Source organism: Ictalurus punctatus, chromosome 24 (genome assembly GCF_001660625.3).
Source record: "Ictalurus punctatus breed USDA103 chromosome 24, Coco_2.0, whole genome shotgun sequence".
In the NCBI taxonomy this organism is placed as follows: Eukaryota; Metazoa; Chordata; class Actinopteri; order Siluriformes; family Ictaluridae; genus Ictalurus; species Ictalurus punctatus.
Window position 1 is genome coordinate 5572843 of NC_030439.2, and position 15028 is coordinate 5587870.

General features: G+C 41.3%; 2 protein-coding genes across 2 annotated transcripts in view; both read left to right on the forward strand.

Annotated features, from left to right (window-relative positions):
• The window catches only part of ext1c (exostoses (multiple) 1c), a 58656-nt gene extending 43658 nt beyond the window's left edge, over window positions 1-14998 (forward strand). Inside the window, exons 3-12 of the mRNA XM_047150666.2 lie at window positions 8722-8815; window positions 10167-10274; window positions 10453-10572; window positions 10902-11034; window positions 11315-11433; window positions 11519-11614; window positions 11714-11800; window positions 13744-13904; window positions 14118-14289; window positions 14418-14998. Of these exons, the coding sequence (XP_047006622.1) occupies window positions 8722-8815; window positions 10167-10274; window positions 10453-10572; window positions 10902-11034; window positions 11315-11433; window positions 11519-11614; window positions 11714-11800; window positions 13744-13904; window positions 14118-14289; window positions 14418-14603 (1276 nt within the window). The 3' untranslated portion in view covers window positions 14604-14998. The remainder of the gene's footprint in view (window positions 1-8721; window positions 8816-10166; window positions 10275-10452; window positions 10573-10901; window positions 11035-11314; window positions 11434-11518; window positions 11615-11713; window positions 11801-13743; window positions 13905-14117; window positions 14290-14417) is intronic.
• ncdn (neurochondrin) overlaps window positions 1-15028 on the forward strand; it is a 70930-nt gene that overhangs the window by 40014 nt on the left and 15888 nt on the right. The gene's annotated exons all lie outside the window — the stretch shown is intronic.

Below are 15028 nucleotides of genomic sequence, written 5' to 3' on the forward strand. Positions count from 1 at the left end.
GCTTCCAGAGGACATGCTTTGTTAAGCCTGTGCCCTTGCCAGCTTGGAAGTGAGCATTTTTTTTTTTAAGGTTTAAAGCTTTGAACTCGTGCTGCGATAAATCTTTATTTCAAGTCTGTTTTTGTAACAAGTAAGAAAAACAAATATGTTAATATGGGAAAGGTATAAAATAATATACAGACAAATATGAAGTGTTCCCTTAAATATTATGACATGGTTGATGAGGTTATAGATGTTAAGCATGTTCAGTATTTTTATTGGGTGACTGCACATTATTGAGTCTTTCACAGGAATCCAGATCAGGGGCTTTTGAAGTGTAGCTGTAAGCGCAGAATATTTTTAACCCAAGAGTCTTATGCCGTCGTGTTTCTGAGCTCCACTATGCACCAAAAAAAAAAAAGCCAAAAAAAAAAAAACAACCCTGATCCCTCACAAGCACCAACCAATGTGAGAGAGATTGACCGATGACCTTTGCGCTTCCGATATGGATGAAAGAAGGATCAGCGGACAACCGGTGGCTGTCTGTCATTAGAGATGGGCCTGGCCCAGCTGCGTGTGCGAGATAGCTGCTGGAGTCTGTCTGGCAGGAGCATCAATGATAATGAAATCATAGAGAAGCAGAGTGGTTGGCAGGCTGCTGCATTCAGGAGATTCATTACAAAACACTGCTGAGAAAATTCGCCCTATAAGACTTCTTTCACACACGTATAGCGCACTATATCGACAGTATAGCCGCCATTATATCATATATATACACACAGCAGTGTCATAACCGGGAGCAAATTTTCCCCGTTCCAGCTTCCATCACCTACACACATTACGCCTGATTAGGATTTAGCCCCGTTCGCTTATCCGCTTTCTTCCGCCCCTGCATTCCCAAACAGGTACTCATTCGCTTGGCTGCGACACGCACGCTCTCGTTCTCTCGCACTTCGACATGGCAGCTCTCCAGGCGCTGACAACAGCTGAGCAGTCAGAAAATGCTGGGCAGTGATGTTACAAAGAGAGACTAGCAGCTGCCTCCAGAGAACACTCCTCAGACCTCTCAGAGATACAGAGAAAAGCTATAATTTATTTAGACTTAAATAATGCAGGCTTTTATTGGGAAACAGAAAAGCCGAGCCAGACAGAACAGGAAAGAAAGAGAGGGGAAGTCGAGAGGGAACAGACTGGAGCGGTTCATCTGTTACTGGCAACGAAAACGGCTCGTTTAGATCCGAAAAGGATTTCCTGCATATTCCTTTTTAAATGTTGACAAGCTCTCCCCCAAGGAGACGCAAGCAGTTGGAAAGAAGACTGTGAGGCATCTTTGTGCTACGCCGGAGTAAACACGGCCGCGTATGCCAGGACACACAAACAGATCATATTACTGCCATTTACTTCTTAGAGGTGTACGTTAATATAGAGAGCAAATGCACAGAATAAGAATCAAACTGCTTGCTTGATGATTATGACCACCATATAGTATACAAAGTTATTTCATTATTAATTCATTCATTATTATAAGTGAATACGTAAGCAAGGCACGGTAATACTGACCAGAGCAGCATGGCTAATGTTGCCTCTTCACATGCTCCTCGAATACACCTTCTTTTCACAATCTATTTGAGTGTCTGTCACTTTGTATATCATGAGCCTATATTAGTTAATTTGTATGAATCTTTAAATCAAAATATAACAGGTTTTTAGTCATATTCATTCAGTGTTTATAAGATGAAATGGTTAATTACTCATACGAATGCTCATTGTCAACCATCTAACTACAACAATAACAACAAAAAACAAAAGATATCAATTCAGGTCCATAAATATTTGAACATTTGAACAAAAGTTATTGTTATACTGTCTACCATAGTATATTGGAGCTGAAATCCCTTTTTAAGGGAACAAAATCATTGGACAGTTGGCTGCTCAGCTGTACCATGGCCAGGTGTGTGTTATTTCCCACGATATTTCACTTACAATAAGCAGATAAATGTTCTAGAGTTGATTTCCAGTACGCCATTTACATTTGAAACCTGTTGCTTTTAACTCTCAATATGAAGTGCAAAGAGATGTTACTGCTGGTAAAGCAAGTCATTAATCCGAACGATCAAAACAAACCCATCAGAGAGATAACAAAAACATTAGCTGTTGCCAAATCAAGGATTTCTTAAAAAGAAAGAAGGCACTGGTGAACTCAGCAGCACCGAAAGACCTGGAAGACCACCGAAAACATCCACTGAGGTGGATGACCGAAGAATTATTTCCCGAGTGAAGAAAAACCCTTTTAGAACAGTTGGCTGGCTCAAGAACAATCTCCAGGAGGGAGGTTCATGTGTGTCAAAGTCAACAATCAAGAGAAGAGACTTCACTAGAGTAAATACAGAGGGTTTGCCAAAAGATGCAACCCATTGTTAAGCCTCAAAACAGGCAGACCAGATTAGAGGTTTTTTATTATTTTTTGTTTTGTTTTGTTTTTTTTAAGTTATTCTGGAACAGCATCCTATGGACAGAGGAGACAAATATCAACTTGTACGAGAATGATGTGAAGATAAGAGTCTGGAGAAGGGAAGGAACTGCTCATGATCTGAAGCATACTACTTCATCTTATGGTGTGGGCGTGTATGGCTGCCAGTGAAACTGGTTCCCTTATATTTATTGATGATGTGACTGCTGACACAAGCTGCAGGATGAATTCTGAAGTGTGTAGGGCGATATTATCTGCTCAGATTTAGCCACGTGCTCCAAATCTCATCGGCCAGTGCTTCACAGTGAATATGGACAATAACTCGAAGCATACTACGAAAGCAAGCCAAGACTTTTTAAGGCAAAGACGTGGAATATTCTGCAATGGCCATGTCAATCACCTGAATCCAGCTTAGCTGCATTTCACTTGCTGAAGGCAAAACACCCCAAGAACAAGAAGGAACCAAACAAAGCTAGAGTAAAGGCATCACCACGGAAGAAACCCAGTGTCTGGAGATGTCTATGGGTTCTTGACTTCAGGCAGTCTTTGCCTGCATATGATTGATTGGCAACCAAGTATTAAAATAGCACTTTTACTTTATGATTGTTAGTTTTGTCCAAACTAACATAATATTCATATTCATTAAGTAATTTCAACTCCAATATACTGTGGTATCCAACCGAAATAACAATAACTTTCTCAATGTCCAAATATTTATGGACCCAACTGTATGCTACCACAGTATGGAGCCAAATAGACAGTTACAAATATGGACCTTGTGATTTAATGGTCTTGTGATTTTAGTTGTTCTGAAACTCTAATTGTAAAGTCATACTGCATTTCCCATCGGTGTTTACTCCGGTGTAAATGAATGCAACAGGGAGAGCTTTCGACATTGACAGGTAATGTGACCGACCTTCCATGTCCTGATTGGATGGATGTTGATGATTGACATCATTAATTTTTTTTTCTTCTCCCATTTACAGCCTTGGGTCAGCCCCAGAGACCAGAGTTTCTTTTCTGAGCAAATGTGTTATTAACAGCTGTCAGAATGTGAGAACTTCACCGAAAGTACAAAAACATTCAGACTTAAAACTCACTGATAGCTTGATTTAATGCAAAATCTACTGTTAGCCGTTTATCTATATATCTAGGCAAATCTGAATCACAGTTGATTATTTTTCATTTAGAAAGCTAAAAAAGATAATCACAACTAAAATGGTTCATTGTAAAGCCATACACCTGATTATTAATTTTATTTATTTATTTATTTATTTATTTATTTATTTATTTATTTTGAGTGATTACCTCTATGTTTTGACATTGCAAAACCGCCCGTTAGTTTATTTTATTTTACTGGGTTTAACTACAACGGCCATTTTTGTAATGACACAACAAATTTTGTTACAGCTGTTTACAGAAGCCTCAATATCTTGGTTCAGGATGTTCCTACCTCCTTGGAACAAAAACTGATCTCTAGAGCACATTACAAGGTACATGTACACATACATATAAACATTTCGCACATTCTCGTTCCTTAGACTTTTTTTTGACTTTGTGTCCAATTGTAATGCCCAAGATTGCTCACAGTTACTGTACAGTTAGTATGCTTGCATAGATTTTATCCAAATATGGAAGTACAGTGTCCACTTGGGTATCTTACAACTGAACTACATCTCAGAAGGAACACCATAGCTCTGTTTATGACACTGTTCACCCAACTGAACACTGTACTTCCATATTTAGAGCAAATCTATTCACGCATACCAACTGTACTCCTGTACCAACATGTTAGATCAGGCTGGTTCTTCAAATCTGGTCATCGAGGTCCACTGTCCTGCAGAGTTTACTTCCAATCTCAAACTCACAATTATTACAGCAGAATGCTACTATACAGGACTGGTCCCTCCACCAGAGATATTCAACCCGAAAATGAGGGAAACGTTTTAACAATTGCCCTCTCACCCCCATAAAAAAGAGAGAGATGTCTCAAACCTGAAATGTTCTCCATGCACACTATATTTACCTTGGCACCCCCTAAAAGAAATTAAGACTGAGACTTAAACCCTTCCTATTATAAATTGACCCTAAAAGTGGAACTGTGAGCAATCTTGAGCATTACAATTGGACTAAGGAACAAAAGTGTGCAAAATGTTTATATATGCACATGTACCTTGAAATGTGCTCTAGGGATCAGTCTTTATCCCAAGGAGGTAGGACCATCCTGAGCCGAGATACTGAGGTTTCCGTAAACGGCTGTATAACCAGAATTTGTCATGGGCCATGACACAAAGATGGCCGTCGTAGTTAAGCCAAGTAAAATAAAATAAAAAATAAAAACTGCTCGTTTTGCAATGATAATACATAGAGGTAATCACTCAAAAAAAAATTAGGAAAATTAAAAAGCAACCTGCATAGACTACGTGAGATACAATACCACTTACACACTGACCTAAATAAGTGCCCCCACACACAAATCATAAACACACCGCTGAACTGCTCAGTATGCAGTGCGGCAGTGGGTCATGCCCCAACATTACAGACTGGGGACATACTCCATGTCCCCTTGTGTCAAATAACAGCAGTAGTGTGCTACAGACTCATGGAAAGAAAAGCTAGCTCACTTCAACACTCAACCTCTGTAAATGGATGTGCAAGAAGCCTGTTTAATACCTCCTAGAAAACAAAAGGGACAATTAAATCATTTATTTGCTCCCTCACTTCTGTATAAATGGCTTCATTAAAATACACAGCGAAAGAACACAGCAAGAGTAAGTGAGGGAGAGGGAGGGATAAGTGGGTCGGAGCTAATTTACATTCAAACATACACGTTCAGTTCAGACCCATGGAACAAGCCGAGTGTAACGTGTAGCGCCTAAAAGCTAAGAAAAGATCTCAATAACACCAACATAGTTGTGGTGGTGGTTTAAAAAAAAAAAAAAAAAAAAAACGGTTTATTCTCTTTTATTCACTGGTACTGAACTACAGCTCAGATGAATTCTCCTTTCCATCCGCTTAGATTCTTAACACAACACTGCACAGATTAACTTTATCTATTCATTAAAGGGCAAGCGTGAGGCTACTAACCCAAAAAAAAAAAAAAAACCTGTGTGCACTTCCACATTTGATTTTCACACAGTGTTGCACTACTAATCTAGTGGCACTACTTTATTAGCATTAGTTCTTCACAATCACCACATTGTAATGCTAATCAGTCCGTACAGGATTTTGCAGGATTGTTTGTGATTGTTGAGGCCAAATATTTGTCATGCAATTTAAAGAGGGGTTTTTTTGTGCTTTTTTTTTTGTTGCAGAAAACTACTTGAATTGGTGAAATTACTGTGGCACGAAATTGTTTCGCAGTGATGTTTGTTGGTAAATGAGCCCTTTTTAGCTGTACTCATGTTTGACGCATGTGAATCGAAGAGGGCTTTGGGCTGAATGCGCGTTACATGATGTCACGTGATGCGTCTGGCCCAAATCTGTGGAAAATCGACGGTAATTTTGAAAAATTGCTTGATTTTGCCTTCATTTCTGCGATCACAAAATTGTGAAATCCTGGAGGGACTCGCTAATAGATCTCTCCATTCCAGCCAAAAGAATGAATGGAAGTTATAAAATGTTTAAACCAGATGTGTCCGACATATGGCCCGCAGGCCGGGATTCTCCGAGTAATGGTTCTCATCTGGCCTACTAAATGTAATTAAAATATCCGTTCTAAATGGAAATTGTATCGTGGACTTTAATTTCATTGAAAGATTTAAAAAAAAAGAGCTATCTGTTGAATTCCACTAGGAGGCAATAAACTCGGCCACTGACAAGATGTGCTACCGATCAGTGGCGGTTTGTGACTATAGATTTTGGTGGGACAGGACAACATTAATAACAACATAGCCTCAAATAAAATTAAGTTGAGATGTTACTACACTTTACTTATTCTATTGGATATTATTATATTGTGATTTTTGTGTGTGTGTGGAGTAATAGACAGATGAGGGTCCATGACAGAACCATCCAGCGTTCAGTCTAGTGGCTTGTTTTGAGCAATTTTAGACATACATTTGTTCTACAGTCTTTGAGGTAATATCACTAACCAGGGTTGCCAGGTTTCGGCAAATGATTTCCAGCCCAACGATATCTTTTTAAAAAATAAAAATAAAAAAAGCATACAAAAGACCTGAAAATTCAGGCACTGGAAAAGGGAGACACATTTTTCTTCTTCAGTATTTGCTTGAAAAACCAGCTCACCATGGTGCACACATGGTGCATACCCCTTGCCTTGTTGTGGAAATATATTACATTTGATTCTGTTTATGTGCCCTTAAATTAGATCTTGGCAGTCACAGAGTATTTTATAGAATTTTATCAACCGCCCACCCTGGCAATCCTGTCATTAACTGCCCTGTCCTCTGCCGTTCCCCAAGCATGGGCTAGCGTTGCAGTTCCCACGTTTGACAATAATACTGTAACCCTATGGAGCTAAATCTCACCGCCCCACAATTCCTCAACATCTAGAAAGGTAAGCAGATCAATCAGAACATCAGCTTATATCTGTCAAATAGTGAAGATTAATGTTTGATCTATAGGGTGGGCCCCTGCCCCATGGAAATCTGATACAGTAAGCATGTCTCGTTCCTAAAGAACTACTGTAGGGCTTTCAAAACAAGGAGTAAATACTTTTGCAATCACCTTTTACATTTATAATTTGTTAATAATTTTGTAAACTATATTGATCTCCCATTCAGTATTATGGTTATAATATTAATTATTATTATTATTATAATAGTGGTGATTTATTTTGTCCAGTACCTTGACAACTCCAACTCAGCAACGCCCCCCCCCCCCCCCCATTGCATTAAAAAAACATTTCATTTTATAGCAATATAAAACAGCATTAGTGGACGCTAAATAAATTGTATTACGCACTCAAATTCAGACATGTTGAGTCAACCTGGTGCTTTGGCTTTGGACACTTGCCGGGCTCTGAGCCAGAAGGGGGGCTAAGATGGATGGCGGGGGTTGTTTGCTCTCCCGCTGCAGCGGTAAATAAACATGTATGTGAGTGAACAGAGATAGAGGTGCTTTTATGGCAGAGTGTTTGCACTCCTGCTGGAGTGGTGCTGGAGACGAGCCATGGTCACCGTACCCTGCCTCCCTGCAGAGGAACACTGGGTCCTTTCAAGAGCAAAGCCCGCTGACCACACAGGGTCAACCTGGTGCAGAAGCAAAATAAGGGTTCTTATAGTCCAAGCCAGCTAACAGTGAAAAGCAGAATTGTGTATGCGAACACATACAGAGCTAGTGCTCCTGGTAAGGAAGTGTCATTTGTATATGACAACGAGAACATCACTGTTCTCCAGGCAGCTAATTGGGAAATGTGGTTGATAGGCTAATTGTTGCACTTGTAGTCAAGCGCGCACACACACACACACACACACACACACACACACACACACACACACACACACACTAGACACTCATAGAAACCTGCTGACTATATTAATCCCAGCTCTCAGTTGCGCCGAATAGATTTTCTGCTTATGTTTCATTTCTCAATGCAGTCCATCACTTGAATTAAGATATCTTTACGATTCCCCTTTTGTTGTTGCCCTTTTGGGTCCTGTTGTTTCTTTATATGGTCGGTTGTAAAGTCAGTCATTTTAGTGGATATTTGCTGAAGGAAGCAGTTTTGAAGCTCGAAATTCAAACATAACCCATGCCTCCTGTGTTCCCTCCAAAGCCAGGCCCACAAAACACATGCCTAGAATGAAGGAGTAAGAGTTTTCTGACTTATAGGTATCATGATTGACAGGCAAGTAGAGACACCTCCATATCCTGATTGCTTGGATGTTGGTGGTCTACATCATTTGTTGGGTTTTTTTCTCCAATTGAGACAACCTTCAGACAGATTCTATTGACAGTTGCTAGACATGGGAAGGGTTTCATATTTAATCAGACCAGATCTGTTCCTCAACCTTGTCATCCACGCTCATTATCTCAATCTGGGTCAACAGTGACTTTTCTCCCCGTTTCTCTCCCACTAATCACTTGACGGTGGCAGTCGCACAAAGGGACTGGATTCGGTTCCTTTAGCGTACTCTTACAAATGCTAAAAGGTTGCCAGGGACAACAGCTTGAGGCAGGGACGGTGGCCAGATCAAAACGCCTCTCAGTGAGGTTGTGGTTTGAGTAGTGCCAGTGCAGCTCTAATGAAATACAAAGCTCTCTTTCTGCTTGTGCTTATGCTTGCCCTGTGTCTGTCTCTTACATAGGTTTGACTATCAGGAGCTGCTCCACAACTCCACCTTCTGCCTGGTTCCTCGTGGGCGACGCTTGGGATCCTTTCGTTTTCTCGAGTCTTTGCAGGTATGATGGCATTCGCAAAGTTTATTTTGACCTGGCATCAGTGGTTGATGTTTCAGCGGTTGCACAGCATTTTAAGTGGTACAAAAAAAAAAATGACAGCCACCTTGTGGCTAGAAAACCCAAACACTCAGAATGGTCCAGGGGTTACCTAGTAAAACAGTGCATTAGGCATTGGTTGGGAAAGTGCATCACATGTATTTTTAGGCTTACTGGCATTGTGTATGAAAGGGCCGGAAGCTCACATGGGGTGCCCTCAGCTCTGCTGAGCAGTGCTGAATGCAGAAAACCACAAAAACGGTTAATTTGGCAGCCTTACCCTCACAGTAACTCCTCCTCACAATCCCACTTTTTCTCTTGCTGTTGGTCCAAGTTCACTGTCTCCTTTGCTCTCACTTTTCCATTCACTCTTCTTTGAGCTTCTCTTTTCTTTGGTGCCAGCCAAAGCCACATAAAGAACTCCAGAACTGGCAATTATCAGTGGATTTATAAGTGGAAAGTTCTAGAACATCCTCTGACCCACCACCCCACCCCACCTGCCAAACAAACGCATTGGCGCGCGCACACACGAGCCATCCAGACTTAGCTCATCTAAGTCTTTAAAATCTCTGACGCAATCACTCTCGGATCCAAACCTAAAAAATGTGCATACATGTCTGAGAACTGGCCACCACCAGTGTTATTCCTCTAACTCTAATCCACCTTCTGGGAGTATGAAAACACAGGCAAGGTCCAGACTTGATGTCGGATCCATAGACAGAATTTTTTTGTTGTCCAACAATATTATTATCTAAAGTTTTCTTAGGATAAAGTCTGGGCTTCGCTGCACCAGAGGGAGCTTGTTTGATCTCTGCCTGCTCTTAAAGCTATTCTCTCCTGTGATTTCATTAAAGCAATTAACAACAGAAAAAAAAACATGCTGTGAGATAAAAAGCAAACTCGAATACAAATTTCTGAGAGAGAGAGAGAGAGAGAGAGAGAGAGAGAGAGAGAGAGAGAGAGAGAGAGAACAGCAACTTCAGTAAACAAGAGAGAAGAGGAATATCAGACTGAACTTAATAAACCATAGCTCCCAGACTACTACTGATCAAAGGAAGGATACTGTTTAATTAGCAGCCCAGGGTCCACAATGTCAGGCATTCTTAGTGCTGTTTCTTGGGGAGAACTGATAGTAGGATTGAGGTATACCTTGGTCGCTTGTGATAAGGACCTTCTTCTTAACCTTCCTCCAACTCAACATGAGTTCTGTCTTTAATAGGAATAAATTAAATATATATAAAAGTATGACCACTACAAACAGTTTGAATTTTGGTGATCATCAGTGAATCCTTCTTTCCTGTCTCCATGTCTCCAGGCGGCCTGTATCCCAGTGTTGCTCAGCAACGGTTGGGAGTTGCCCTTCTCTGATGTCATCCAGTGGAACCAAGCAGTTATCGAGGGAGACGAGAGGTTGCTGCTTCAGGTAAACAGAAGGCCTACAGCCATTGAGAGCAGTCAACTTTGAAGCCCTTTTTATTTACTTAAAACCATGTTACTGGAGGACTGAAAGTGGTCTAGATATGAGACAAGTTCATAGCATTTCTATGTACAACCTTTAGCTTAGCATGTTCCTTAGATAAAATCCCTCTCTGTTCCATAAGGTGCCCTCTACAGTGCGGGCAGTGGGCATTGACCGGGTGCTGGCACTGAGACAACGTACCCAGATGCTTTGGGAGGCCTACTTCTCCTCAGTGGACAAGATTGTTCTCACCACTTTAGAGGTGAGCATAAGGTGGTCCGTATGTAGGTTTTAGGCAGAGTTGATCTGGCAAGGACTGTCAGGGGAAATTAAAACAAGGATGAGGATGCTCCACATCATTAGCACCCACTTAGTGTTGTGCCTTCAGGTTAATTGCCAAACACAATGTTGGTTTTGCATAAATGGCATGAGCAGGCATTGCCCTCTGCTGGCTAAATTTAGAAATGTATGACTCGACATAATTTGGAAAGGCGTTGAGTAAACAGGGAAAACTGGGAACACTGAGGGGAAATAATGTACATCTTGGGGAGTATAAACACAGTAAACTGATTCACTGTTGCTGTCTGTCAGATCATCAAGGACAGAGTGTATGGCCACATCTCAAGGAATAAATTCATGTGGAATTCTCTGCCTGGGGGTCTTCTGGTGCTGCCTGAATACTCAATCCATCTGGCTCATTACCCTTTCTACTATCTGAACCTTGGTAAGCATAAAGAAGGGATACACAAGTTGTGTAAAAAGTCCCTTTCACAATACACATCCTACGCATTTCTTTCACAATAAATGACTTGACAGAATGTTGCAGGATAACATCTCAGTGCAGCAGCATGGCCAAGTGCACAAAAATGCCCCAAATTTAATCAAACCAGAACATCACTGATGTTATACTTAAACATTCAGAGTTCACCATTCACCGGTAACCATGACCAAAGTCTCAATTTTCTGTAGCAATCTCAAGTTCTCCAAATCTTCCATTATTGCAGGAATCATGCCTGGCCAGGAATTTACTGCCGTCATCCATGCCACATCTCCGCTGGTTTCCCAGTCTCAGCCAATTATGAAGCTCCTGCAGGTGGTGTCCAAGTCCAAATACTGCTCACAGGTACACCAGCTGTTTCCAGAAAACATAATTTGTTCTCTCTGTTGAGTGTTTTATACCGTATACTAACCACTCTGTACCTTTACAGATTATCATCTTGTGGAACAGTGAGAAGCCGCCCCCTCACCGGAGCAAGTGGCCGCCCATGCCAGTGCCCCTTGTTGTCACAGATGGCAGAAGGAAAGTGAGTGTCTCCACATGAGGGTACAGTCAAGCTGTGGCCATATGCAAAGAACAAACCCCCTGTTCCAAGACTCACGCCATGATTTACTGTTTTTTACAGACAAGCAGCCGTTTCCTACCACATGCTGCGATTGAGACTGAAGCGGTGCTCAGCCTTGATGAAGACTCAGTGCTACTGACTAGTGAGGTTAGACCTTCCTTTCCATGATTAATCCAAGACCAAGAGTGTGACCAATCCTATTCTTGAGTGTCTCAGTTTACATATAAGCATAAGTCTGTGAACTCTTTGGAATTACCTGAATTTCTGTATTAATTGGTCATAAATTGTGGTATGATCTTCATCCATATCATAACAATACACATGCATATTCTGCCTAAAAACAAATGATTGTACTTTCAAGCAATTGTAATTATTGAACAGGTTGGAAAATAGTATGTGGCACCTTGTATTTTAATAAGTAGGTTAACAGCAGTACTCACCATCAAACACTTCCTGAAGCTACTGGTCAGACTTGTTTAACATTATACACCGAACAGCCATAATATTAAAACCACCGACAGGTGAAGTGAATAACGTTATCTCTTTACAATGGCACCCGGCAAGAGGTGGGATATATTAGGCAGCTAGTGAACAGTCAGTTCTCGAAGTTGATGTGTTGATCTGAGCGACTTTGACAAGGGTCAAATCGTGATGGCTAGACGCCTGGGTCAGAGCATGTCCAAAACAGCAGGTCTTGTGGGGTGTTCTCTGGATGCAAGGGTCAGTACCTCCCAAAAGTGGTCCAAGGAAAGACAACCAGAGAATCACTGACAGGGTCATGGGCACCCAAGGCTCACTGATGCGTGTGGGGAGCAAAGACTAGTCTGTCTGATCTGATCCCACAGAAGAGATACTGTATTTCCATGATGTGGATGGCCAGGTGTGTGTGCGTCACTTACCTGGGGAAGAGATGGCACCAAGATGCACTATGGGAAGAGGGCAAGCTGATGGAGGCAGTGTGATGTTCTGGGCAATGTTCTGCTGGGAAACCTTGGGTCCTGGCATTCATGTGGATGTTACTTTAACACGTACCACCTACTTAAACATTGTTGCAGACCAAGTACTCCCCTTCACGGCAACGGTTTTTCCTAACAGCAGTGGTGTCTTTCAGCAGGATAATGCGTCCTGCCACACTGCAAAAATTATTCAGGAATGGTTTGAGGAACATGACAAAGAGTTCAAAGTGTTGGCTTGGGCTCCAAATTCCCCAGATCTCAGTCTGATCAAGCATCTGTGGGATGTGCTGGACAACAAGTCCGATCATATAATTGTCTGTATGTTTGTACGTACAAGTGCATCTCAAAAGATTTGATTATCGTGGAAAAGTTCATTTTTTTCCCCCGTAATTTCATTTAAAAAGTGGAAATTTAATATATTCTAGATTCATTACACATGAAGTGAAATATTTAAAGCCTTTTTTTGTTTGTTTTAGTCTTGCTGATTACAGCTTACAGCTCATGGAAATCAAAAATCCAGTCTGTCATAGTATGGGGGTGTGTCAGCGTGTCAGTCACATCTGTGAGGGCACCATTACTGCAGATAGATATGTACATTTTGGAGCAACATGCGCTGCCATCCAGAGAAGGATAACACCAAACCACATTCTGTCCGGATTACAAGCGCATGGTTGCGTAAGCAGAGAGTGCGGGTGCTACCATGGCCTGCTGCAGTCCTGACCGCTCTCCCGTTCAGAATTTGTGGTGCATTATGAAGTGCAAAATAATGCAACGAAGGCCTAATGGATGAATTGGGGGAAACTCCGCTTGCTAAACTTAACCAACCGGTGTCTTCAGCGCCCAAACACTTAATATTAGTGTTATTAAAAGAAAAGGATGTTACACAGAGGTAAACAGTCGACTGTCCCAACTTTTTTGGAGTATATTGCAGTCATCCGATTTCAAATGAGTGCATCTTTTAAAAAATATATTAAACTCACAAAGTAAAACATCAAATAATGTGTTTTCAATATAGTACAGGGTGAATTTAATTTTCAAATGACTCCTTTTGTTTTGCATTTTCAATACTGTCCCAACTTTTTCAGAAATGGGGTTGTATGTACGTACGTATGACAACTGCATTGATTCTTTCAGGTCAACTTTGCCTTCCACGTGTGGCAGAGTTTCCCCGAGAGAATTGTCGGATATCCACCCAGAAGTCATTTCTGGGATCCGGTGAAGAAAATTTGGGGCTACACCTCCAAATGGACTAATGAATACTCAATTGTGCTGACTGGAGCAGCCTTTTATCACAGGTACTCATCATAGCTAATGAACCGATCCAAACAAGTTCCAAACAGGATTTAATCTTTAAAGCTGTGTAAATACGTTTGAAACAAGAAAATAAACTTGTGTGGGGATTTAAACTACATCTAACATTCATAATGACCGTAACATTTCACTTCTCCTTCAGTTGCTCTCTAAATCTGCCAGTCATAGCTCATGCTGTTTCTCCCTTCCTCCGATAGGTATTATCACTACCTGTTCTCTCATTATCTGCCCCCTTCCTTGCGGGCATTAGTGGACCGCAGCTCAAACTGTGAGGACATCCTGATGAACTTCTTAGTGTCATCTGTGACCCACCTGCCACCTATTAAAGTGGCTCAGAGGAAGCAGTACAAAGAGATGCCTAGTCCACAGGTGAGTCAAGCGTCACATGCATCAGAGCAATGAGAACACATTAAAATGTTCTTCAGTATAAAATGTTAGAATAGTGAAGTATTTTTGTCATGTTAACATTTGTCATATATTCCGTTCCCCCCCCTTAGAGCACCAACATGGCCCCCTGGGCGAACCCTGAGCACTTTACCCAAAGACAAGAGTGTATAAACACCTTTGCTAGCTGGTTCGGCTATATGCCCTTGGTGCACTCGCAGCTCCGTCTGGACCCTGTTCTTTTCAAGGACCACGTGTCTGTCCTGCGCAAGAAGTACAAGGACCTTGAGCGTGCCTGAGCCACATGGAGAGCACAGGCATTGACTTTCAGATTTGCCTCAGCCTCTTTTAAAAAATAAATAAATAAACAAACAAATAAATAAATAAATAAAAACACGGATAAACACAGTGGTGTTCAACAAAGAGGGACACGCTTCCAACCTACTGAAATTTGCCTGGAACTTTTGACTGGATCTTCAATTTTGACAAAAAAAAGCTCAGTTTGGGAGAAGGCCTCAGTGCTATTATTTTGCACTGGTTGCCATTCAAATGTGGTTTGACGTTAGCACCTAGCAAGATGCTAGTAGTACCATGGACTAACACATTATTGTGTTTGTGGAGTCGGTCACAAAGCAGCTTGACTCAATACATGAAGTTGTACATACATGACCAATAAAACATTTCTGAAACACAATGAGTTCTGAACTTGTATATTTAAATAAGA